This window comes from Pristiophorus japonicus, chromosome 16, assembly GCF_044704955.1.
Source record: "Pristiophorus japonicus isolate sPriJap1 chromosome 16, sPriJap1.hap1, whole genome shotgun sequence".
In the NCBI taxonomy this organism is placed as follows: domain Eukaryota; kingdom Metazoa; phylum Chordata; class Chondrichthyes; family Pristiophoridae; genus Pristiophorus; species Pristiophorus japonicus.
The window spans coordinates 134,388,908-134,412,146 of record NC_091992.1 but is presented as its reverse complement, the minus strand read 5'-3'; the positions used below and the strand labels follow the sequence as shown (position 1 = coordinate 134,412,146).

At 48.1% G+C, this 23,239-nt stretch overlaps 1 protein-coding gene across 7 annotated transcripts in view; it reads left to right on the top strand.

The window, feature by feature from the left end:
• stxbp4 (syntaxin binding protein 4) overlaps nt 1-23,239 on the top strand; it is a 205,537-nt gene that overhangs the window by 118,302 nt on the left and 63,996 nt on the right. For all 7 annotated transcript variants that reach the window (XM_070857963.1, XM_070857966.1, XM_070857960.1 and 4 more), the window contains 2 exons: nt 266-382; nt 2,193-2,242. In XM_070857963.1, coding sequence (XP_070714064.1) covers nt 266-382; nt 2,193-2,242 — 167 coding nt within the window. The remainder of the gene's footprint in view (nt 1-265; nt 383-2,192; nt 2,243-23,239) is intronic.

The window sequence follows — 23,239 nt, the reverse complement described above, 5'->3', positions numbered from 1 at the left end:
GTTCCTGAATGGATTCGGTTCACTTGTGATTCTGCCCTCTTGTTCCCCCTTCCCCTCCACCAGAGGTGGAACAGGCTGCCAACTCGCTCTGGTTGGGTCTGGGCCTGAAGAATGGCTGTTCAGGAGGTGGTTGCAGCCCATAGAACGAACAGCAATGGCTTCGTGCCTTCAGGGGCAGAGGTTTCCGAGAGCATGTACACCCATGGTATAAAGTGTGGAATTCACGGGTGTATGTCGCCTTTACTAACCGGTATCTGTGCTGCAGGATGACTCCCAGGACCTGCGGAAGCGAATTGCCGTTCTCGACTGTCAGCTACGGAAATCGGAGATCGCGAAGAAAACCTTCGAGGTGTCCACTGAGAAACTGCTCCAGTTTGTGGAGGTACAGCACGTATCTGTATACACAGACCGGGGGTATCTGTATACACAGACCGGGGGTATCTGTATACACAGACCGGGGGTATCTATACACAGACCGGGGGTATCTGTATATACAGACCGAGGGGGTATCTATATACGGACCAGTGGGTATCTGCGTATACAGACCGGGGGGTATCTGCATATACGGACCGGGAGGTATCTATATACATACCGGGGGATAGCCCAGCCTATATCGTGGGTTTACAGTGGCAGTGCACCAGTATGTCCGCACATCTTCAGGCCACGTGTGTTTTATTCACAGTTGAGCAATGCTCCCTCTAATAGTGTATGTTGTGCAGGTCCCTTTATTTAAATGCCCTGTAAAGTTCTGCACATCTGCAGTATATCAAAGGGAAAAGGCTACGCGGGACCTCTCAGCTCACTGCGCAGCTGGGCACACTCTCAGCTCACTGGGCACACTCAGCTCGCTGGGCACACTCACAGCTCATTGCGCAGCTGGGCATACTCGCAGCTCACTGGGCACACTCTCAGCTCGCTGGGCAGCTGGGCATACTCGCAGCTCACTGGGCACACTCACAGCTCGCTGGGCACACTCACTGCGCAGCTGGGCATACTCGCAGCTCACTGGGCACACTCACAGCTCGCTGGGCACGCTCACTGCGCAGCTGGGCATACTCGCAGCTCACTGGGCACACTCTCAGCTCGCTGGGCACACTCACAGCTCACTGCGCAGCTGGGCATACTCTCAGCTCACTGGGCACACTCACAGCTCGCTGGGCACACTCACAGCTCACTGCGCAGCTGGGCATACTCGCAGCTCACTGGGCACACTCTCAGCTCGCTGGGCGGCTGGGCACACTCACAGCTCACTGCGCAGCTGGGCATACTCGCAGCTCACTGGGCACACTCACAGCTCGCTGGGCATACTCGCAGCTCACTGGGCACACTCACAGCTCGCTGGGCACACTCACAGCTCACTGCGCAGCTGGGCATACTCGCAGCTCACTGGGCACACTCACAGCTCGCTGGGCACGCTCACTGCGCAGCTGGGCATACTCGCAGCTCACTGGGCACGCTCACTGGGCACACTCACAGCTCGCTGGGCACGCTCACTGCGCAGCTGGGCATACTCGCAGCTCACTGGGCACACTCACAGCTCGCTGGGCACGCTCACTGCGCAGCTGGGCATACTCGCAGCTCACTGGGCACACTCTCAGCTCGCTGGGCGGCTGGGCACACTCGCAGCTCGCTGGGCATACTCGCAGCTCAGAGGGAACACTGCTGTTCAGACCTTTTATATTTCCAAAAAACAGGTCAAACTTACTTTCTCCCAATTTTCTGCTGTCTGCCTCGGAGCTGGCCACTGCCTGGCCCCGTGTGTTCCAGGTCCACACCCAGCTGGCCATTTACCCTGTGAGCCATTGGCTGCACCTCAGATGGTTTCTAGGTGTTTAGTTGGTAAAAGAGGTTCCAATAGTGACATTTAAGGGTAAACTGGATAACCAGGAGCAGAAGCTTATGCTCAATATTTCCCCTAATTTTTCACGCACGCGAAACTTAACATTGCCAAAGCCGGTCCCAGGCTGCGCAGGAGTGGCAGAGAGCTGTGCGGCCGAGGGAACGTTGGTTACACTGATAGGATGGGAAGAGGCTGGTGTGGAGCATAAGCCCTGACATAGACTAGTTGGGCTGAATGCCCTGTTTCTGTGCTGTATGTTCTATGTAAGTCGATGTGCCTTCGTCCCACAGCAGTACGATGTCGCACTGTCCTACTGCTGATTGTGACATATGTTTCTCTGCTCAACATCCAGGTGGTGCACGAGGTTCTCGCTGAGGGTCCGACTGTTGTAACTAATGTCGGGTATGTAAACACACTGTAGTGCTACCAAGAGTAACCGTGTATTGGGACAGGAATATGGCCAGCACTGTGATATTTAAACCCTGCGGTCTTCAGTGGGAGGAACCAGTGAAAAGACAGCTCTGCTCAAGTGAGGACACAGGAAGGAGAGACTTAGCTGGGCAGGGTTCCGTTCTGTGTGACTGCCGCACACCTTCGCATCCACTTCATTTCCCTGTTGGCACTGGCTGCCAGTTTGGGGGTTTGCGCAGGGGGAGCTGAGAGAGACTGGGACAGAAACGGCTCGATTTAGTTTAGCGCTTCCATCAAAATGGCAGGCAGAGAAATCTCGTGCAAACTTATTAATGTGCTTGTTAATAATATCATGCAATGCAAATACAGCTCCACGATTTCACGCAAAAATAGCATGACACTTGATTTGCCCAGAAATATCTCGCACCAAAATACTTCATGATTATAGCCGAGGTTAAAGCAAAAAGCTCCGTCTACCTCAGTCTCCGTGTATTTGATGTGATTGTGCACCAGCCGTGGCTCAATGGGCAGACCTCTTGTCTCTGAGTCAGAAGATTGTGGGTTCAAATCCCACTCCAGAGACTTCAGCACAGAAAACCTAGGCTAACACTCCCAGTGCAGTGCTGAGGTGCCGTCTGTTGGATGAGACGTTAAACCAAGGTCCCGTCTGCGCTCTCAGGTAAATGTAAAATATCCCATGGCTCTACTGGCCAATATTTATCCCTGAGTTAACATCACTAAATCAAATTATCTGGTCATTATCACACTGCTATGTGTGGGAGCTTGCTGTGCGCAAATTGGTTGCCACGTTTCCCACAATACAACAGTGACTACACTCCAAAAAATATTTCATTGGCTGTAAAGCGCCTTGGGATGTCCTGAGATCATGAAAGGCGCTATAAAAATGCAAGTTGTTCGTTTCACGTGTGCCTCTTGATTTGTTGGAATTCCTTTCACTCAATCTTAACCACCAACCTCGGCTTGCAATAACATGTAAGCTGCTCCCTGCTCCTTGGATCAGACGCATTCCTCAATGGTTCAGTGGTAAAGGCAGCCCTACAATCGAAGTGTGCAGACCGGAGGTCCCACACTCGCTCACGGGCCTGTGCTGAATCTCCCTGAGCCGCAGTGTCCCCGGAGTAAAGACAGAAAACCAGCTCGGGGTTGCTGCTACCGAGTGACTCTCGGTGGGGAAAGTGTGAAGACATTGTAGCATGTGGGACTTGCGTAACCCCCTTAACACTCGCCGTCTAACCTCATACATGAAGAGTGGCTGCATGGGCAAGATGGCCAGTGCCCGTGACTCCTGCAATGGCTCCTGGAGAGGATAGGGTATAAAACTGGGGCATGCTGAGTGACAGTGCCCACACTTTGATCCATCCGTGTGTGGAATAGCAAACATCTCCAATTTAAACCTTCTAAACAGCTCTAATTAAGTTGTTTACTGTGACAGCGCACTGCTTTCTTGCTTTGACCTATTTTTGCATCTGGGATTCCAAATTTGTTTTAGTCGATAATGCTCCACATTAACTCAATCTGATCAACCACAACAACTTTAATGGGGAAGTGTGCCCCACTGAGTCGTCTCACACTCTTATCTGCATTAAAGGGACATGCTTATGTCGCTCTGTTCTCTCTTGCTGCCCTGCTTCAGATGGTCACTTCGAGGCAGACTAGGAGCTGTAGTCTGACATGCCCTGGGCTCGGTTTCTGCATTATCGAACCTAGAGCCAGTTACTCTGTCCTGCCATGCACAGAGGCAAGTACTGATGTTCTATCGTTCTGATTATAAATCATTAATCCACTCTGGGGTTGGGGAATTTATTGAGTTCCATCAGATTAACGTTTTACGTTAAATGTTTAATGAGCTCCTTCCCCACAAATGGATATTTTGAGCTGGCAACTGAAGGTTCCGGTATGACTAGCTACGTGTGCCAAACCCCTCGCACACACGGCCCTTTGTACATGAGGTGGCTCCTTGTGTGGGGCAGGGAGACTGGGGCTGGGCGCAGGGAGACTGGGGCTGGGCGCAGGGAGACTGGGGCTGGGCGCAGGGAGAATGGGGCTGGGCGCAGGGCGACTGGGGCTGGGCGCAGGGCGACTGGGGCTGGGCGCAGGGCGACTGGGGCTGGGCGCAGGGAGACTGGGGCTGGGCGCAGGGAGACTGGGGCTGGGCGCAGGGCGACTGGGGCTGGGCGCAGGGAGACTGGGGCTGGGCGCAGGGAGACTGGGGCTGGGCGCAGGGAGACTGGGGCTGGGCGCAGGGAGACTGGGGCTGGGCGCAGGGAGACTGGGGCTAGGGGCAGGGCGACTGGGGCTGGGCGCAGGGAGACTGGGGCTGGGGGCAGGGAGACTGGGGCTGGGCGCAGGGCGACTCGGGCTGGGCGCAGGGAGACTGGGGCTGGGCGCAGGGCGACTGGGGCTAGGGGCAGGGCGACTGGGGCTGGGCGCAGGGAGACTGGGGCTGGGCGCAGGGAGACTGGGGCTGGGCGCAGGGAGACTGGGGCTGGGCGCAGGGAGACTGGGGCTGGGCGCAGGGAGACTGGGGCTGGGCGCAGGGAGACTGGGGCTGGGCGCAGGGCGACTGGGGCTGGGCGCAGGGAGACTGGGGCTGGGCGCAGGGAGACTGGGGCTGGGCGCAGGGAGACTGGGGCTGGGCGCAGGGCGACTGGGGCTGGGCGCAGGGAGAATGGGGCTAGGCGCAGGGCGACTGGGGCTGGGCGCAGGGCGACTGGGGCTGGGCGCAGGGCGACTGGGGCTGGGCGCAGGGAGAATGGGGCTGGGCGCAGGGAGAATGGGGCTAGGGGCAGGGAGACTGGGTCTGGGCGCAGGGAGACTGGGTCTGGGCGCAGGGAGAATGGGGCTGGGCGCAGGGAGAATGGGGCTAGGGGCAGGGAGACTGGGGCTGGGCGCAGGGAGACTGGGGCTGGGCGCAGGGAGAATGGGTCTGGTGCACCTAGCCGCATTCTCCCTGCACCCACACCCCATTGGCGCTGCCATTCCCGGGGTTCCATTCAGTGTACCACTGCTCCTAATGCTGGGACTCTACACTTGGACCGCTGTCCGACACAGGGTCACCTCTGCATCGCCCGGTGCTGGCACGGGTGGCAACAATGGCCAACGGTCACGGCAAGACGTCCACGAAGGGGTCATTCCAGGATCACAGCTTCAATCCCCAGTCTGTGCCCGAGCTACTTGTACGTAACCTACGATACCACGGTATACTAGCACCTGCGCAAATTGCCTCCCAACAAAAGTCAGCACCTTCTGGAGATGATGGGGAGGGGAGTGTGGGGTAGGGGGGAATTGGTAGGAAAGAAACAAGTCGTTGTATCCAGGTGCTGGGAGCTTATGTTGCTTCCCAGCCCTCCACCAGAGTAGCAACTAAGTAGAAAAAGAAAGCCATGCATTTATATAGCGCCTTTCATGACCTCAGGATGTCCCAAAGCGCTTTACAGACAAATAAGTACTTTTGCTATGCAGTCACTGTTGTATTGTGGGAAACGCAGCAGCCAATTTGCGCACAGCAAGCTCCCATAAAGAGCAATGTGATAATGACCAGATAATCTGGGCTTTTTTTTTGTGATGTTGATTGAGGGATAAATATTGGCCACAAGACACCGGGGATAACTCCCCCTGCTCTTCTTCAAAATAGTGCCATAGATATTTTACGTCCACGTGTGAAGGCAGACGGGGCCTCAGTTTAAAATCTCATCCGAAAGACGGCACCTCCGACAGTGCATCATTCCTCAGTACCGCCCCTCCGACAGTGCAGCACTACCTCAGTACTGCCCCTCCGACAGTGCAGCACTACCTCAGTACTGCCCCTCCGACAGTGCAGCACTACCTCAGTACTGCCCCTCCGACAGTACAGCACTCCCTCAGTACTGCCTCTCCGACAGTGCAGCACTACCTCAGTACTGCCTCTCCGACAGTGCGGCGCTCCCTCAGTACTGCCCCTCCGACAGTGCGGCACTCCCTCAGTACTGCCCCTACCACAGTGCGGCGCTCCCTCAGTACTGCCCCTCCGACAGTGCGGCGCTCCCTCAGTACTGCCCCTCCGACAGTGCGGCACTCCCTCAGTACTGCCCCTACCACAGTGCGGCGCTCCCTCAGTACTGCACTGGGAGTGTCAGCCTGGATTATGTGCTCAAGTCTCTGAACCTACGACCTTCTGACTCCGAGGTGAGAGTGCGACCCACTGAGCCATGGCCAATCACAGGATTTGAGCAAGCTGTGTTGGAGTAGAACTGAAACCTTTGGTAATATTGACTCCATAAAATCTCCTTAAAAGGCATTCTTTCAAAGCAAGCAAGAAAGAACTTGGATTTATATCACAAGTATCCGTAGTGCTTTACGTTCAGTTAATTACTGTGACAATCAGTGGTATCACACAGCAAGATCCCACAAACTGCAGATTAAATAACGGCTCAGTTTGTCTGTGTCTGATCCTGGACACTGGGAGAACCTCCTGCACTTCTTCAAATAGAATCTTGTGACAGAAAACCATATTTGCCCGAGTTTAATTCTGAAATCCTATTTATATTGTTAGGCACAGCACCTGAGGGAACTCGACAGGGTCGATGCAGAGAGGATGTTCCCCCTCCTGGGGGAATCTAGAACTAGGGGCCGTTTCAGAATAAGGGGTCGCCCATTTAAAATGGAAACGAGGAGGAATTCCTTCTCTGAGGGCCGTGAATCTTTAGAATTCTCTGCCCCAGAGAGCTGTGGAGGCTGGGTCATTGAGTATATTTAAGGTGGAAATTTTTGAATGATAAGGGAGTCAAGAGTTCTAGGGAGTGGGCAGGGAAGTGGAGTTGAGGCCAAGTTCTGATCAGTCATGATCTTATTGAATGGCAGAGCAGGCTCGAGGGGCCAAATGGCTGACTCCTGCTCCTATTTCTTATGTTCTTATGAGGGATTAACATTCAGAGCCACGCCAATTACTTCTCAACGGAAAAGCAATCAACTCCGTTCAGACAGGTTGGCTGCAAAGAGCTTCACAATGTGTTAAGTGTGAAGAGGGTCCAAGATATTAATCACTTACATGACAGGGACCATCACATCCAATTATAGACCTCTTTGCCATTGGCTCTCTATTCGTTATTAGCAGATAGCTATTGATCTAATGTCATTATGAGATGTCGTCGTCTATTGCTTTTTATTTCTGTATCAGTTCAGAATGGTTTAGATCATATTTCTGTGTATAAGCTTGCCTGAGAAAGAGAATCTACAGGGAGTGTGAGTTATGTAGCCAGCAGCCAAAGATCTGTGTGTTTATAGTTTTGTGTTGGCCCAGCAATGAAGACCAGATGGAGCAACAGCAAGTTTATGTTAAGACCGAAATTGAGTGGCATCTTTACATCTTTCTTATTTAATGTATTGAGCATATTGTATGTTTCCAGTGGTTACGTGGGCAGATACAGCAGGAGCAGCGAGGTCAGGGCGAAGGAGCAGCGAGAGACTGTGGAGGGACGTGATCGGGGCCCAGGGGAGGCGTGGGTTCGCGCCCAGGGGCAGCACGGACCAGCCCACACTTCGATATGTGTGCGCACTAGGTCCGTGCAACAGAGCAAGTCTCCAGTTATCTTGGGTAATCCTTGCCACTGGACCAAGACCTAGCTCTGTTAAGCCCGTGTGGTGGCTGGTGTGCAATGACCACCACACGTTAAAAAAATCCACGCACAGGCATCTTCCACCCTTCAGGATGTAGTTCGGGTTCTTCATTCAAAACACCTGTGAACTCATCCTTTTTTTTGGCGTGGAAGCAAGTCATCCTCATTTCGAGGGACTGCCTGTGGTGCTAAGAGGCTGCAGGGTGACTTGGACAGGTTAGGTGAGTGGGCAAATGCATGGCAGATGCAGTATAAACATAGAAATATAAAAATAGGTGCAGAAGTAGGCCATTCGGCCCCTCGAGCCTACACCACCATTCAATAAGATTATGGCTGATCATTCCCTCAGTACCTCTTTCCTGCTTTCTCTCCAGACCCCTTGATCCCTTTAGCCATAAGGGCTATATCTAACTCCCTCTTGAATATATCCAATGAACTGGCATCAATACCTCTGCGGTAGAGAATTCCACAGGTTAACAACTCTGAGTGAAGAAGTTTCTCCTCATCTCAGTCCTAAATGGCCTACCCCTTATCCTTAGACTGTGTGCCCTGGTTCTGGACTTCCCCAGCATCGGGAACATTCTTCCTGCATCTAACCTCTCCAGTCCCGTCAGAATTTTATATGTTTCTATGAGATCCCCTCTCATCCTTCTAAACTCCAGTGTATACAGGCCCAGTCGATCCAGTCTCTCCTCATATGTCAGTCCTGTCATCCCGGGAATCAGTCTGGTGAACCTGCGCTGCACTCCCTCAATAGCAAGAACGTCCTTCCTCAGATTAGGAGACCAAAACTGAACACAATATTCCAGGTGAGGCCTCACTTAGGCCCTGTACAACTGCCATAAGACCTCCCTGCTCCTATACTCAAATCCCCTAGCTATGAAGGCCAACATGCCATTTGCCTTCTTCACCGCCTGCTATACCTGCATGCTAACTTTCAATGACTGATGTACCATGACACCCAGGTCTCGTTGCATCTCCCCTTTTCCTAATCTGCCGCCTTTCAGATAATATTCTGCCTTCGTGTTTTTGCCACCAAAGTGGATAACCTCACATTTAACCACATTTTACTGCATCTGCCACTCGTTTGCCCACTCACCTAACCTGTCTAAGTCACCCTGCAGCCTTTTAGCATCCTCCTCACAGCTCACACCGCCACCCAGCTTAGTATCATCTGCAAACTTGGAGACATTACACTCAACTCCCTCATCCAAATCGTTAATGTATATTGTAAAGAGCTGGGGTCCCAGCACTAAGCCCTGTGGCACCCCATTAGTCACTGCCTGCCATTCTGAAAAAGACCTATTTATCCCGACTCTCTGCTTCCTGTCTGCCAACCAGTTCTCTATCCACGTCAGTATATTACCCCCAATACCATGCACTTTGATTTTGCACACCAATCTCTTGTGTGGGACCTTGTCAAAAGCCTTTTGAAAGTCCAAATACACCACATCCACTGGTTCTCCCTTGTCCACTCTACCAGTTACATCCTCAAAAAATTCCAGAAAATTTGTCAAGCAGGATTTCTCTTTCATAAATCCATGCTGACTTGGACCGATCCCGTCACTGCTTTCCAAATGTGTTGCTATTTCATCTTTAATAATTGATTCGAACATTTTCCTCACTACTGATGTCAGGCTAACCAGTCTATAATTACCCGCCTTCTCTCTCCCTCCCTTCTTAAAAAGTGGTGTTACATTAGCTACCCTCCAGTCCATAGGAACCGATCCAGAGTCAATAGACTGTTGGAAAATGATCATCAATGCATCCACTATTTCTAGGGCTACTTCCTTAAGTACTCTGGGATGCAGACTATCAGGCCCCGGGGATTTATCGGCCTTCAATCCCATCAATTTCCCTAACACAATTTCCCACCTAATAAGGATTTCCTTCAGTTCCTCCTCCTCACTAAACCCTCGGTCCCTTAGTATTTCCGGAAGGTTATTTGTGTCTTCCTTCATGAAGACAGAACCAAAGTATTTGTTTAACTGGTCTGCCATTTCTTTGTTCCCCATTATAAATTCACCTGAATATGTCTTCACTAATCTTTTTCTCTTCACATATCTATAGAAGCTTTTGCAGTCAATTTTTATGTTCCCAGCAAGCTTCCCCTCGTACTCTATTGTCCCCCTCCTAATTAAACCCTTTGTCCCCCTCCTAATTAAACCCTTTGTCCTCCTCTGCTGAATTCTAAATTTCTCCTAGTCCTCAGGTTTGCTGCTTTTTTTGGCCAATTTATATACCTCTTCCTTGGATTTAACACAATCTTTAATTTCCCTTGTTAGCCACGGTTGAGCCACCTTCCCCGTTTTATTTTTACTCCAGACAGGGATGTACAATTGTTGAAGTTCATCCATGTGATCTATAAATGTTTGCCATTGCCTATCCACCGTCAACCCTTTTAAGTATCACTCGCCAGTCTATTTTAGACAATTCACGCCTCATACCATCGAAGTTACCTTTTCTTAAGTTCAGGACCCTAGTCTCTGAATTAACTGAGTCACTCTCCATCTTAATAAAGAATTCTACCATATTATGGTCACTCTTCCCCAAGGGGCCTCGCACAACAAGATTTCTAATTAGTCCTTTCTCATTACACATCCCCCAGTCTAGGATGGTCAGCCCTCTAGTTGGTTCCTTGGCATATTGGTCAAGAAAACCATCCCTAATACACTCCAGGAAATCCTCCTCCACCGTATTGCTACCAGTTTGGTTGGCCCAATCAATATGTAGATTAAAGTTGCCCATGATAACTGCTGTACCTTTATTGCACGCATCCCAATTTCTTGTTTGATGCTGTCCCCAACCTCAATACCACTGTTTGGTGGTCTGTACACAACTCCCACAAGCGTTTTCTGCCCTTTGGTATTCCATAGCTCCACCTATCCTTCTATCCTTCCTAAATGTTGAATAACCCTGGATGTTGAGTTCCCAGCCTTGGTCACCCTGGAGCCATGTCTCAGTGATGCCAATTACATCATATCCATTAACTGCTATGTGCGCAGTTAATTTGTCCACCTTATTGCAAATACTCCTCGCATTGAGGCACAGAGCCTTCAGGCTTGTCTTTTTAACACCCTTTGCCCCTTTAGAATTTTGCTGTAATGTGGCCCTTTTTGCTTTTTGCCTTGGGTTTCTCTGCCCTCCACTTTTACTTTTCCTCTTTCTATCTTTTGCTTCTGCCCCCATTCTACTTTCCTTTGTCTCCCTGCATAGGTTCCCATCCCCCTGCCATATTAGTTTAACCTCTCCCCAACAGCACTAGCAAACACTGCCCCTAGGACATTGGTTCCGGTCCTGCCCAGGTGCAGACCGTCCGGTTTGTACTGGTCCCATATCCCCCAGAACCGGTTCCAATGCCCCAGGAATTTGAATCCCTCCCTGCTGCACCACTGCTCAAGCCACGTATTCATCTGAGCTATCCTGCGATTCCTACTCTGACTAGCACATGGCACTGGTAGCAATCCTGAGATTACTACTTTTGAGGTCCTACTTTTTAATTTAGCTCCTAGCTCCCTAAATTCATCTTGTAGGACCTCATCCTTTTTTTACCTATATGCACCACGGCAACTGGCTGTTTACTCTCCCCCATCAAAATGTCCTGCATCCGCTCCGAGACATCCTAGACCCTTGCACCAGGGAGTCAACATACCATCCTGGAGTCTCGGTTGCGGCCGCAGAAACGTCTATCTATTCCCCTTACAATAGAATCCCCTCTCACTATAGCTCTCCCACTCTTTTTTCTGCCCTCTTGTGCAGCAGAACTACCCACAGTGCCATGAACTTGGCTGCTGCTGCTCTCCCCTGATGAGTCATCCCCCTCAACAGTACTCAAAGCCGTGTATCTGTTTTTCAGAAGGATGACCACAGGGGACCCCTGCACTACCTTCCTTGCACTGCTCTTCCTGTTGGTCATCCATTCCCTATCTGCTGTGTACCCTTTACCTGCGGTAAGATCAACTCGCTAAACGTGCTATTCACATCATCCTCCGCATCATGCATGCTCCAGAGTAAATCCACCCGCACCTCCAGTGCAGCAATGCGGTCTGTCAGGTGCTGCAGGCAGATGCACTTCCCGCACATGCAGTCGTCAGGGACACTGGAAGCGTCCCTGACTTCCCACATAGTACAGGAGGCGCATAACACATGTCTGAGCTCTCCTGCCATGACTTAACCCTTAGATTAGATTAACTTAATTTGGCAACAATAATGCTAAAGGTTACTTACTGATAAAGAAAAGAAAAAGAAAAAGAAAAACTACTCACCAATCACCAGCCAATCACTTACACCCTTGGCTGTGATGTCACCCTTCGATTTCTTTCCACTTTTTTTTCTTCTCACTCTGCACCAGCTGGCCTCCTCGATGTGCCGACGCTGTTCTGCCGACGTTGGGCCTTTATAGGCCTCCCCCGGACTCCCGCACCGCCTCCTCGATCTGCCCTGTAAATAAATGTGAGGTTATCCACTTTGATGGCAAAAACAAGAAGGCAGAATATTATCTGAATGGTGACAGATTAGGAAAAGGGGAGGTGCAACGAGACCTAGGTGTCATGGTTCATCAGTCATTGAAAGTTGGCATACAGATACAGCAGGCAGTGAAGAAGGCAAATGGCATGTTGGCCTTCATAGCGAGAGGAATTGAGTATAGGGGCAGGGAGGTGTTACTGCAGTTGTACAGGGCCTTGGTGAGACCACACCTGGAGTATTGTGTACAGTTTTGGTCTCCTAATCTGAGGAAGGACATTCTTGCTATTGAGGGAGTGCAGCGAAGGTTCACCAGACTGATTCCTGGGATGACAGGACTGACATATGAAGAAAGACTGGATCGTCTAGACTTATATTCACTGGAATTTAGAAGAATGAGAGGGGATCTCATAGAAACATATAAAATTCTGACGGGATTGGATAGGTTAGATGCAGGAAGAATGTTCCCAATGTTGGGGAAGTCCAGAATCAGGGGTCACAGCCTAAGGATAAGGGGTAAGCCATTTAGCACCGAGATGAGGAGAAACTTCTTCACTCAGAGAGTGGTGAACCTGTGGAATTCTCTCCCACAGAAAGTTATTGAGACCAATTCACTAAATATATTCAAAAGGGAGTTTAGATGTGGCCCTTACGGCTAAAGGGATCAAGGGGTCTGGAGAGAAGGCAGTACTGTTGAGGGGGATGACTCATCAGGGGAGGGCAGCAGCAGCCAAGTTCATGGCACCGTGGCTGGCTCTGCTGCACAGGAGGGCAGGAAAAAGAGTGGGAGAGCAATAGTGATAGGGGATTCAATTGTAAGGGGAATAGATAGGCGTTTCTGCGGCCGCAACCGAGACTCCAGGATGGTGTGTTGCCTCCCTGGTGCAAGGGTCAAGGATGTCTCGGAGCGGGTGCAGGACATTCTGAAAAGGGAGGGTGAACAGCCAGTTGTCGTGCTGCACATTGGTACTAACGATATAGGTAAAAAAAGGGATGAGGTCCTACGAGACAAATTTAAGGAGCTATGAGCTGAATTAAAACGCCGGACCTCAAAAGTAATAGTCAGAGTAGAATCGCAGGATAGCTCAGATGAATACGTGGCTTGAGCAGTGGTGCAGCAGGGAGGGATTCAAATTCCTGGGGCATTGGAACCGGTTCTGGGGGAGGTGGGACCAGTACAAACCGGATGGTCTGCACCTGGGCAGGACCGGAACCAATGTCCTGGGGGAGTGTTTGTTCGTGCTGTTGGGGAGGAGTTCAACTAATATGGCAGGGGATGGGAACCAATGCAGGGAGACAGAGGGAAACAAAATGGAGACAGAAGCAAAAGACAGAAAGGAGATGAGTAAAAGTGGAGGGCAGAGAAACCCAAGGCAAAAAACAAAAAGGGCCACTGTACAGCAAAATTCTAAAGGGTCAAAGTGTAATAAAAAGGCAAGCCTGAAAGCTCGGTGCCACAATGCGAGGAGTATTTGGAACCCAGAAGAGGGCTCTGAGCTAGTTAGAGTGGGTGAGAGCTCAGATGAACAGGACCCCAAGAAAGAATGCAAAAGGCAGGAGGCAACAGAGCAGAGTAGCACTGGGGTAAGTGTATACCACAAGGTGATAGGAAGGGACAATATGTATAAATATAAAGGGGCTGCAGGAGGGGTCAAAACTAAAAATCATGGTTTAAAAACTAGTATTAAAACACTCTACCTAAACGCATGCAGCATTCGAAATAAAGTAAATGAGTTGACGGCACAAATCAGTACAAATGGGTATGATTTGGTGGCCATTACAGAAACGTGGTTGCAGGTGGCCAAGACTGGGAATTAAACATACAGGGGTATCTGACAATTCGGAAAGATAGACAAGAAGGGAAAGGAGGTGGGGTAGCTCTGTTAATAAAGGATGATATCAGGACAGTTGTGAGAGACGATATTGGCTCTAATGAACAAAATGTTGAATCATTCTGGGTGGAGATTAGAGATAGTAAGGGGAAAAAGTCACTGGTGGGCGTAGTTTATAGGCCCCCAAATAATAACTTCACGGTGGGGCGGGCAATAATTAAAGGAATAATGGAGGCATGTGAAAAAGGAACGGCAGTAATCATGGGGGATTTTAACCTACATATCGATTGATCAAATCAAATCGCACAGGGTAGCCTTGAGGAATTCATAGAATGCATACGAGATTGTTTCTTAGAACAGTATGTTACAGAACCTACAAAGGAGCAAGCTATCTTAGATCTGGTCCTGTGTAATGAGACAGGAATAATAAATGATCTCCGAGTAAAAGATCCTCTCGGAATGAGTGATCACAGTATGGTTGAATTTGTAATACAGATTGAGGGTGAGGAAGTAGTGTCTCAAACGAGCGTACTATGCTTAAACAAAGGGGACTACAGTGGGATGAGGGCAGAGTTGGCTAAAGTAGACTGGAAACACAGACTAAACGGTGGCACAATTGAGGAACAGTGGAGGACTTTTAAGGAGCTCTTTCATAGTGCTCAACAAAAATATATTCCAGTGAAAAAGAAGGGCGGTAAGAGAAGGGATAACCAGCCGTGGATAACCAAGGAAATAAAGGAGAGTATCAAATTAAAAACCAATGCGTATAAGGTGGCCAAAGTTAGTGGGAAACTAGAAGATTGGGAAAATTTTAAACAACAGCAAAGAATGACTAAGAAAGCAATAAAGAAAGGAAAGATAGATTACGAAAGTAAACTTGCGCAAAACATAAAAACCAATAGTAAAAGCTTTTACCGATCTATAAAACGGACAAGAGTGACTAAAGTAAATGTTGGTCCCTTAGAAGATGAGAAGGGGAATTTAATAATGGGAAATGTGGAAATGGCTGAGACCTTAAACAATTATTTTGCTTCGGTCTTCACAGTGGAAGACACAAAAACCATGCCTAAAATTGCTGGTCACGGGGATGTGGGAAGGGAGGACCTTGAGATAATCACTATCACTAGGGGGGTAGTGCTGGACAGGCTAATGGGACTCAAGGTAGACAAGTCCCCTGGTCCTGATGAAATGCATTCCAGGGTATTAAAAGAGATGCATTTGTTATAATCTACCAAAATTCTCTGGACTCTGGGGAGGTACCAGTGGATTGGAAAGCAGCTAATGTAACGCCTCTGTTTAAAAAAGGGGGGCAGACAAAAGGCAGGTAACTATAGGCCGGTTAGTTTAACATCTGTAGTGGGGAAAATGCTTGAAGCTATCATTAAGGAAGAAATAGCGGGACATCTAGATAGGAATAGTGCAATCAAGCAGACGCAGCATGGATTCATGAAGGGGAAATCATGTTTAACTAATTTACTGGAATTCTTTGAGGATATAACGAGCATGGTGGATAGAGGTGTACCGATGGATGTGGTGTATTTAGATTTCCAAAAGGCATTCGATAAGGTGCCACACAAAAGGTTACTGCAGAAGATAAAGGTACGCGGAGTCAGAGGAAATGTATTAGCATGGATCGAGAATTGGCTGGCTAACAGAAAGCAGAGAGTTGGGATAAATGGGTCCTTTTCGGGTTGGAAATCGATGGTTAGTGGTGTGCCACAGGGATCGGTGCTGGACCACAACTGTTTACAATATACATAGATGACCTGGAAGAGGGGACAGAGTGTAGTGTAACAAAATTTGCAGATGACACAAAGATTAGTGGGAAAGCGGGTTGTGTAGAGGACACAGAGAGGCTGCAAAGAGATTTAGATAGGTTAAGCGAATGGGCTAAGGTTTGGCAAATGGAATACAATGTCAGAAAATGTGAGGTCATCCACCTTGGGGGGAAAAAAACAGTAAAAGGGAATATTATTTGAATGGGGAGAAATTACAACATGCTGCGGTGCAGAGGGACCTGGGGGTCCTCGTGCATGAAACTCTTTTGAGTTTACCTGCGAAAACATAAAACATTAAACGGTGCCACTACAAAATCCTTGAGATGCTGCTGTAAGAACTGCTTGCAACCAGAGGCATCAGAAGTTCATTTCAACCTCAAGTAGAAATTGACAAATGTGATGGCTGGGAATTCCTTGTGCATGAATCCCAAAAAGTTAGTTTGCAGGTGCAGCAGGTAATCAGGAAGGCGAATGGAATGTTGGCCTTCATTGCGAGAGGGATAGAGTACAAAAGCAGGGAGGTCCTGCTGCAACTATACAGGGTATTGGTGAGGCCGCACCTGGAGTACTGCGTGCAGTTTTGGTCACCTTACTTAAGGAAGGATATACTGGCTTTGGAGGGGGTACAGAGACGATTCACTAGGCTGATTCCGGAGATGAGGGGGTTACCTTATGATGATTGATTGAGTAGACTGGGTCTTTACCCGTTGGAGTTCAGAAGGATGAGGGGTGATCTTATAGAAACATTTCAAATAATGAAAGGGATAGACAAGATAGAGGCAGAGAGGTTGTTTCCACTGGTCGGGGAGACTAGAACTAGGGGGCACAGCCTCAAAATACGGGGGAGACACTTTAAAACAGAGTTGAGAAGGAATTTCTTCTCCTAGAGGGTTGTGAATCTGTGGAATTCTCTGTCCACGGAAGCAGTTGAGGCTAGCTCATTGAATATATTCAAATCACAGATTGATAGATTTTTAACCAATAAGGGAATTAAGGGTTACGGGGAGCGGGCGGGTAAGTGGAGCTGAGTCCACAGCCAGATCAGCCATGATCTTGTTGAATGGCGGAGCAGGCTCAAGGAGCTAGATGGCCTACTCCTGTTCCTAATTCTTATGTTCTTATGAATGGGATACTGAAGTTGCATGATCAGCCATGATCATATTGAATGGTGGTGCAGGCTCGAAGGGCCGAATGGCCTACTCCTGCACCTGTTTTCTATGTTTCTATGTAAGGGTTACATAAGAACATAAGAAACAGGAACAGGAGTGGGCCATACGGCCCCTTGAGACTTCTCCGCCATTCAATAAGATCGTGGCTGATCTGATCATGGACTCAGCTCCACTTCCCTTCCCGCTCCCTATAATCCCTTATCCCCTTATTGTTCAAGAAACTGTCTCTTTCTATCTTAATTTTATTCAATGTCCCAGCTTCCACAACTCTGAGGCAGCGAATTCCACAGATTTACAACCCTCTGAGAGAAGAAATTTCTCCTCATCTCACTTTTAAATGGGCGGCCCCTTATTCTAAGATCATGCCCCCTAGTTCTAGTCTCCCCCATCAGTGGAAACATCCTCTCTGCATCCACCTTGTCAAGCCCCCTCACAATCTTATACATTTCGATAAGATCACCTCTCATTCTTCTGAATTCCAATGAGTAGAGGCTCAAACTACTCGACCTTTCCTCATAAGTCAACCCCCTCATCTCCGGAATCAACCGAGTGAACCTTCTCTGAACTGCCTCCAAAGCAAGTACAGGCAACTTTCGATTATCCGGGTCCCTCGGGGATTGGGCTATGCTGCGTAAACGATTTCTCCGTTAGAGCGAGTTGACATTAATGCTTACAGTACTGCAGGTGTGCTCTAACCAATCGCTGTAAGCGTATCTTCTAATCCTTGAATTCTAGTCCTCTAGATCTAAAGACCATTAGGCTTGTTGATTACTTCCTGTAACTGTTCATGGCATTTTAATGAATTATGAGAGGCAGTGGACCTGTGTGCGAGCAGCAGCGGGAGCTGAGGCAAGGCAGAGCACTTAAAAGCAAGACTCAACAGGCAACATTCAAAAGGAACATCAGAGTTTCAAAGTGACGTCACACACACGGAATTTTAAATGCCGTTACAACGGTTTCCCGTTGCATCCGTGCGCGGATAATCGAGAGTTGCCTGTATATCGCAGTTCCTCCAGCTCTGGCCACCTGCACATCCTTGATTTTCATCGCTCGACCATTGGCTACCATGCCCTCAGCTGCCTCGGCCCTAAGCTCTATAATTTCCTCCCTAAACCTCGCCATCGCTCCTCTTTTAAGGTGCTCCTTAAAACCTACCTCTTTAACTTAGCATTTGGCCACTTGTCCTAATATCTCCTTGTGTGGCTCACATTTAGATTGATAATGCTCCTGTGAAGCGCCTTGCATTTAAGGTGCAATATAAATGCAAGTTGTTGTTGTTGGATAGGAAAATGTGCTTCAGATCGCGGGGACACAAGTGCTCAGTGACTTTTAACCCAACACAATATCTATGGGGGAAACCACAGGGTGTAATGAGAATCTACATAATACTAAACCAGGGCACTTGTTGCCTCATAGCATATATTAGAACATAAGAACATAAATAGGAGCAGGAGTAGACCATTTGGCCCCTCGAGCCTGCTCCGCCATTCAGTATCATGGCTGATCTGATCATAGACGCAGCTCCACTTCCCTGCCCACTCCCCATAACCCTTTACTCCCTATCACTCAAAAATCTGTCTGTTAAGTATGGAAGAACGCCACAAGACTGAGTACTGTGAGCTAAAACTGATGTGACCTTAGTCTCTTTAATACAACTCCAGAATGCCAAAGCAGCATGGCAGACAACCTTTTATACCCCCTTGCACGAGGTGTGCAGGTGGCTTTTGGGCCTCCAACAGTTGCGCCCCCTGGTGGCAAGTCTTACACAGTTACAATGTTTACATACATAACACTGTCTATCTCCGTCTTAAATATATTCAATGTCCCAGCCTCCACAGCTCTGTGGGGCAGAGAATTCCACAGATTTACAACCCTCTGAGAGAAGAAATTCCTCCTCATCTCAGTTTTAAATGGGCGGTTCTTTATTCTGAGACTATGCCCCCTAGTTTTAGTTTCCCCTATGAGTAGAAATATCCTCTCTGCACCCTCATTATCTTACATGTTTCGATAAGATCACCTCTCACTCTTCTGAACTCCAATGAGTATAGGCCCAATCTACTCAACCTATCTTCATAAATCAACCCCCTCATCTCTGGAATCAACCCAGTGAACCTTCTTTAAACAACTTCCAATGCAAGTATATCTTTCCTTAAATATGGAGATCAAAACTGTACGCAGTACTCCAGGTGTGGCCTCACCAATACCCTGTGCAGTTGTAGCAGATCTTCTCTGCTTTTATACTCTATCCCCCTTGCAATAAAGGCCAACATTCCATTTGCCTTCCTGATCACTTGCTGTACCTGCATACTAACTTTTTGTGTTTCATGCACAAGGACCCCCAGGTCCCTCTGTACTGCAACACTTTGCAATTCTTCTCCATTTAAATTATAATTTGCTTTCTATTATTTCTGCCAAAGTGGATAACCTCACATTTTCCCACATTATACTCCATCTGCCAAATGTTTGCCCACTCACTTAGCCTGTCTATATCCCTTTGCAGATTTTGTGTGTCCTCACAATTTGCTTTCCCACCCAACTTTGTATCATTAGAAAACTTGGCTACATTACACTCGGTCCCTTCATCCAAGTCATTAATATAGATTGTAAATAGTTGAGGACCCAGCACCGATCCCTGTGGCACCCCACTAGTCACTGTTTGCCAACTGGAAAATGACCCATTTATCCCGACTCTCTGTTTTCTGTTAGTTAGCCAATCCTCTATCTATGCTAACATATTATCTCCAACCCCGTGAACTTTTATCTTGTGCAGTAACCTATTATGTGACACCTTATCGAATGCCTTCTGGAAATCCAAATACACCACATCCACTGGTTCCCCCTTATCCACCCTGCTCGTTACATTCTCAAAGAATTCCAGCAAATTTGTCAAAAATGATTTCCCTTTCAAAGAACCATGTTGACACTACTTGATTGAATCATGCTTTTCCAAATGTCCTGCTACTGCTTCCTTAATAATAGACTCCAACATTTTCCGAATAACAGATGTTAGGCTAACTGGTCTATAGTTTCCTGCTTTCTGTCTGCCTCCTTTTTTTAAATAGGGGCGTTACATTTGCGGTTTTCCAATCTGCTGGGACCAGCCCAGATTCCAGGGAATTTTAGTAAATTACAACCAATGCATCCACCATATCTGCAGCTACTTCCTTTAAGACCCTAGGATGCAAGCTATCAGGTCCAGGAGACTTGTTCACCTTTAGTCCCATTATTTTACCAAGTGCTACTTCTTTAGTGATAGCGATTGTATTAAGTTCCTTCCCCCCCCCCCCCCCTATAGCCCCTTGATTATCCAGTATTGGGCTGCTTTTAGTGTCTTCTGCCGTGAAGACTGATACAAAATATTTGTTCAACGTCCCTGCCATTTCCCTGTTCTCCATTACTAATTCCCCAGTCTCATCCTCTAAGGGACCAACATTTACTTTAGCCACTCTTTTCCTTTTTTTGCACCTGTAGAAACTCTTACTATCTGTTTTTATATTCGTGCTAGTTTACTCTCATCATCTATCTTCCCTCTCTTTATCATTTTTTTAGTCATTCATTGCTGGTTTTTAAATGTTTCCCAATCCTCTGGTCTCCTCCTAGTCTTGGCCACATTGTCTGCCCTTGTTTTCAATTTGACACCATTCCTTATTTCCTTATTTAGCCACGGATGGTTATCCCTTCTCTTAGTCTTTCCTTCTCATTTGGATATATTTTTGTTGGGCGTTATGAAATATCTCCTTCAATGTCTGCCACTGCTCATCAACCATCCCACACTTTAATCTATTTTCCCAGACCACTTTAGCCAACTCTTTCCTCATACCTTTGTAGTCTCCTTTGTTTAAGCTTAGGACACTGGTTTGAGAACCAACTTTCTCACCCTTCAACTGAATTTAAAATTCAACCATTTTATGGTCACTCATTCCTAGAGATCGTTTATTAATCCTGTACCAGATCTAAGATAGCCTGCTCCCTGTTTGGTTCCGCAACGTACTGGTGAAGGAAACTATCCCAGATACACTCTGTGAACTCTTCCTCAAGGCCACCCTGGCCATTTTGCTTTGTCTAATCAATATGATGGTTAAAATCGGCCATGATTATTGCCGTTCCTTTTTTACAAGCCTCCATTATTTCTTGATTTATACTCCGTCCATCAGTGTAGCTACTGTTAGGGGACCTATAGACTACGCCCACCAGTGACTTTTTCCCCTTATTATTCCTTATCTCCAGCCAAACTGATTCAACATCTTGATCTTCTGAGCCAATATCGTTTCTCACTAACGCACTGATCTCATCCTTTATTACCAGAGCTACCCCACCTCCTTTTCCTATCTGTCTGTCTCCTTCCGAATTGTCAAATACCCCTGAATATTTAGTTCCCAGTCGTGGTCACCTTGCAACCACATCTCTGCAATGACTATCAGATCATACCCATTTGTATCTATTTGTGTGTCAACTCATCTATTTTGAGATGTATACTGTGTGCATTCAGATAAAGAGCTTTTAAATTTGTTTTTTTACCATTTTTTCTGCTTTGACCCCACTTTCTGATTCACCGTTATGTTTATACATTTTGTCCCTTCCTGGCATGCTCTGGTTATCATTTCCCCCAGTGCTACCCTGCTCTATCGCCTTCTCCTTATTCTTTAACTTTTTAAATTTCCGCTCACCTGAATCCTCCCCCCACTAATTAGTTTAAAGCCCTCTCTACAGCCCGAGTTATTCGATTGGCCAGGACCCTAGTCCCAGCACGGTCTAAGTGGAGCCCGTCCCAATGGAACAGCTCCCACTTACCCCAGTACTGGTGCCAGTGTCCCAGGAACCAAAACCCATTTCTCCCACACCAGTCTTTGAGCAGCATGTTTAACTCTCTGATCTTATTACCCTATGCAAATTTGCTCGTGGCTCAGGTAGTAATCCAGAGATTATTACCTCTGTGGTTCTGCTTTTTAATTTGACCCCTAGCTGCTCATACTCTCTCAGCACAACCTCTTTGTCCTATCTGTCGTTGGTGCCCATGTGGACCACGACAACTGGATCTCCACCCTCCCACTCCAAGTTCCTCTCCAGCCCAGAGGAGATGTCCTTAACCCTGGCACCGGGGCAGGCAACACAGCCTTCGGGACCCACGCTCCCGGCTGCAGAGAACAATATCTATCCCCCTAATGATACTGTCCCCTATCACTACAACCTTTCTTTTTACTCCCCCCACTTGAATGGCCCCCTGTACCACAGTGCTGTGGTCAGTTTGCTCATCCTCCCTGCAGTCCCTGCTCTCGTCCACACAGGGAGCAAGAGCCTCGAACCTGTTGGACAAGAGCAAGGGCTGAGGCTCCCCCATCATTCCCTCCTGAGTCCCCATACCTGCCTCGCTCGTAGTCATACCCTCCAGTCCCTGACCAAATTTGAATGAATGAATGTAATTGGTGTGACTGGCTCCTGGATCGCGGTGTCCAGGTAATTCTCCCCCTCCCTGATGTGTCGCAGTGTCTGCAGCTCGGACCCAGCTCATCAACACGGAGCCCAAGTTCCTCGAGCTGCAGACACTTGCTGCAGATCTGGTCGCCCTGGACCTCAGTGGTGCCCACCAGCTCCCACATGTTGCCACAGTGACACGTTGCCTGCCCTCCATCTCTAATGTATTTAATTAGTTAAGATTTGAAGTTTTGAACGTTTAGTTTTTAATCCCAGCTCTTAATTTAAACCAATGCCCAAGAAAAGAGAGAAAAACTGACCAACCCAGCAACTAGTGAAATATCACTTACCTATTTTTACATTTTTAATTGATGATCTTTTTATAGTCCTGTAGTTCCCACCGATATTCAATGATAATCGAAGGTTTTGACTGTCAGCATTATAGTTCTGGGTTGATCTTTAACGGAAAGGGAGAAGGTAACGTTTTCAGGTCTAAGACCATTATTTAGAACCGCTCTCACTTGCCTAGCACCACCATCCCTTTTGTCATTTAATCTCTCCTGCTCTCCACCCTATCACAGACCCTGTGCTCGTTCCCTGCCCCACTTTCCCTGGCTCTGTACTTGCTTAAAATCCCTAACCCTCTCCAGTCCTGCCGACAGGTCACCGAGCTGAAACATTAACTCTCTCTCTCCACAGATGCTGCCTGACCCGCTGA